The sequence below is a fragment of the Acanthisitta chloris genome, unplaced genomic scaffold (genome assembly GCF_000695815.1).
Source record: "Acanthisitta chloris isolate BGI_N310 unplaced genomic scaffold, ASM69581v1 scaffold6832, whole genome shotgun sequence".
In the NCBI taxonomy this organism is placed as follows: domain Eukaryota; kingdom Metazoa; phylum Chordata; class Aves; order Passeriformes; family Acanthisittidae; genus Acanthisitta; species Acanthisitta chloris.
The window spans coordinates 6,676-10,161 of record NW_008659824.1 but is presented as its reverse complement, the minus strand read 5'-3'; the positions used below and the strand labels follow the sequence as shown (position 1 = coordinate 10,161).

General features: G+C 46.6%; 1 protein-coding gene across 3 annotated transcripts in view; it reads left to right on the top strand.

Annotated features, from left to right (window-relative positions):
• Positions 1-3,087, top strand: part of LOC103797345 (rab GTPase-activating protein 1-like) — a 61,772-nt gene extending 58,685 nt beyond the window's left edge. For all 3 annotated transcript variants that reach the window (XM_009069553.1, XM_009069554.1, XM_009069555.1), the window contains 4 exons: positions 519-602; positions 1,093-1,164; positions 2,454-2,651; positions 2,937-3,087. In XM_009069553.1, coding sequence (XP_009067801.1) covers positions 519-602; positions 1,093-1,164; positions 2,454-2,651; positions 2,937-3,077 — 495 coding nt within the window. In that variant the 3' untranslated portion in view covers positions 3,078-3,087. The remainder of the gene's footprint in view (positions 1-518; positions 603-1,092; positions 1,165-2,453; positions 2,652-2,936) is intronic.
• Positions 3,088-3,486: the final 399 nt, after the last annotated feature.

The following is a 3,486-nucleotide window of genomic DNA, read 5'->3' as shown; positions in this document are numbered from 1 at the left end:
CTGAAAGGGCTCTCAGAACTGAGTGGTTCTGAGGGAGGAATGAGCTCTGTGTTAACTGTGCCACAGACCCAAAACGATTTCTTTCCCCTGATCTGGAGATGACAGTGATAGTGCTGAGAGATTCTTCTTCTGTTCTGTCTCCAAACAAACACTCTGTCTGGCCACACCTGCTGTGACTGTGCAGAAAAAAAACCCCTAACAACTAAAAATCAGTAAACCTCACTTAATAGTAGTGTTTGTTCTGTGGACTGTGCTGTACCACTGTTTTACACGGAGAAAGGGAATTCAGCTACAGGAGAATTCTCTGGGCAGGGGTGAAGGGTCACAGTATGGACATTTGGCTATCACTGCTATAATAAGGGTTTGCACACTGAGAAAATCAGACACTTGCCTGAGGACTGGGACTGGGTAAGAAGCAGCAGTAGAGCTGTTGCAGACACAGTGAGTTGGGGAGAGAACAGCCTGATGGTGCTCTCTGAGAACCTGTGTCAGTGTAACTCCTCTCCTCCAATTCCTAGCTGAAGGAAGTCTTCAGGAAGCAGCTGGAGAAGGCAGAGTCTGAGATCAAGAAAACCACAGCCATTATTGCAGAGTACAAACAGGTACTGTTCAGACTCTTTCTCATGTTTCTTGCTTCAGCCTGTTCTGTAAGCTGAATTGCACATTGCACATCTCATCCTTTAAACAAGCTCCAGCACCTTTCAGGCTCTCAGAGAGGAACCTTGTAATTTGTCATAAATCTTTCTGTGGCTTTCCTAATAGTCTCCTAATTAGGCACTCAAGACTAACCTGTCTCTCAGCTGATTTTAGTCCTGTAGGGTGAATACTTCTGTAGCCTGTGACATAATGAAGGATAAACACCATAAACCAATTCATCCATAAAAATGTCCTGGTCTCTGTGCAGGTTCTGTATTGAATACTGCTGGTTTTTCAGTCTCAGCAGCAGCAGTGAAGTTGTTGAGGGGGAATGTGTATGCCTGAGTGAGACGGGATTTAAGAAACGTTGGTTCTAACAAAAAATCCTTGTTTAAAAGCACAGGTTCTGTGTTACTACAGTAAACTTGAGCTAAGACATTGCTTTCTCTGCTCCAGATTTGTTCCCAGCTGAGTACCAGGCTGGAAAAACAACAAGCTGCCAGTAAAGATGAACTGGAAGTCGTGAAGGTGAGAATGATGCCTCTCCATGCAGGGTGTTCTCCCAGGAGCATTGCTGAATGCCAGGGGTACAGAACAAAAGGGGAACTGAAGCTTAAAGCAGCATTAATAGCCCCACAGGCATTTTGCAGCAGATGTACACAAGGGAAGGGTTTATTTCCTTTCACAGTTCTTTATCTTGTATCAGACAAGGTGGAACTCTCAAACTGAAGTGCACTGAGTACTTGGCTTTTCTCTTTCCTGTTAAAATGTAGAGAAAATAGTATTTACTTGTATGTTTTGATCTACTGGGGAAAGAAAAGGCTCTGTAGAGAGCAGACATGTTGTTTCTCCAGTATGCACAGTGATAGAGAGCAGACATGTTGTTTCTCCAGTGTGCACAGCGGAGGGGTTGGAATTGGCCACGTTGGACAAGGTTTGTAATTGGGTTTCTGTAATTTAAGCAGAGCTGATTTAAGTCATTGGCATAGCTTGGGCCATCCCCAGAATTTCCCAATCAGTTCCTCTCCCTTCTCTAAACCCTTAGCAGGAACATCTGCATAAGAGGTAAACATTCCCTGGTCAGGTAATCATTCCATCCTTGTGCTGTGTCACTGCTGAGTAGGCACAGTTGTTTTCCCTCTGCTGTAGCTTCTAGATGTTTCTTTAGTGCTTGAGCTGAACAGATTTGTTGCTTTTTAGTGACTTTTATGTTCCTGCTAAAATAATTCTAGGCTGGATGTTGCTACAATCTGCTGAAATGGCTCAGGATCCTGTTCTAGTCTGTGTGGGCCAGGCCAGCTGTGCTGGAGTAGGTGGTTCATCTCTGCAGGTAGCACAGGAACCTTCCTGTTGTGTCAGGTGTCCCTGGCAAAAGGACCAACCCCTGCTCCCCTGCAGGGAGCATCCTGCTTTCCTGCTCCTGGGAATAGGCAAAAGCAATCTGGTGTCCCTAAAATTAGCACAATCTGTATTCATTTGGAAGGCAAAAAAGTCCCCAAAGTTTAATTTGCTCTTCTGAACTGTGCTGACATAAATACTGCCAAGCTTTGGTAGCAGGAGGGCTTGAGTAATTCCAATCTAGGAGCAAAGTCTCTGTGCTTAGGCCATGCTAAGTGGAATTTAGGAGGTTTTATACTGGTTAATATCCCCTGGAAATTGTTCATGAACTTCTCAGAATCCTTTGATGCCAAATGTGCAAGCTGCAGTACTTTAGGTTTGAGATGCCTGACCAAAAGGCAGCCTGACCCAAAAGTGGCTCTGCTGGGAAGCACAGCAGCTCCTGTTGCACGGGTTAAAATGTGCCTTGTGTGTCTCAGGGCAAGGTGATGGCCTGCAAGCACTGCAGTGAGCTCTTCAGCAAGGAGGGGGCACTGAAGCTGCCCGCGGTGAGCACCGACAACAAGGGCATAGAGACTGACGACGAGAAGGATGCCCTGAAGAAGCAGCTGAGAGAGATGGAGTTGGAACTTGCACAGACCAAACTGCAGCTCGTGGAAGCCAAGTGCAAAATCCAGGTATGTGGAATCCAAGTAGTCAGTCACCTTAACCTCGCTGTGCTCAGCCCACAGTTACACAGGAGAGTAGATACACAGGGAGGTACCTGTGGACTTCCAGACAAAGTAAGAGAAGAGGTGTTTATTTGTGTATCCAAACACCTTGTGCTGTTCCTGCAGTTCCAGTCTGTCTCCTCTCCCCAGTGCCTGGGAGGTGGTGAGGGAGGTGCTGGATTGCAGGGGCTGGAGGTGGTTATTTATTAACGAACCGGTTTGTGATCAGTTGTGACTGTTCTGCTTCCCCAGGAGCTGGAGCACCAGCGAGGAGCCCTTATGAACGAAATCCAAGCTGCCAAAAACTCTTGGTTTAGCAAAACGCTGAACTCTATCAAAACAGCTGCGGGCAGCCAGGCCCCGGCGCCGCCGCCCAGGGAGGGCAGCACATAGTGCCGGGCAGCCCAGCCCTGCCCGCAGACCCCAAGGACACAGGGCAGCACTGCGGCCTGGAGTGAAACTCGTGTTCTGTTTGCATTCGTTCTGATGTGACCCTTTGGCAAAGGGGGGAAACAATCCCTGGTTTATGTTGAGTTACTTCCCAACTGCCTTGCTGAGAGCCACGTGCTGATACCTTCATACTTTTACACTTTATTTTATATGACTAGATGTTCAATAAATACTTCAGAACTAGGTCTTTAATACGCGACTAATTATTTTTATCTTGCATAGAAGGTTTTTTGTTTGGTTGTTTTTTTTCTTCTGGAGGAAGAGAGAGAGTGGGAAATGTGAAGTAACTGCAGCAGAACCTCTCCCTAGAAAGCACAGCCTAGTAAGTACTCGTGTATGTGGGGAGGTGTAG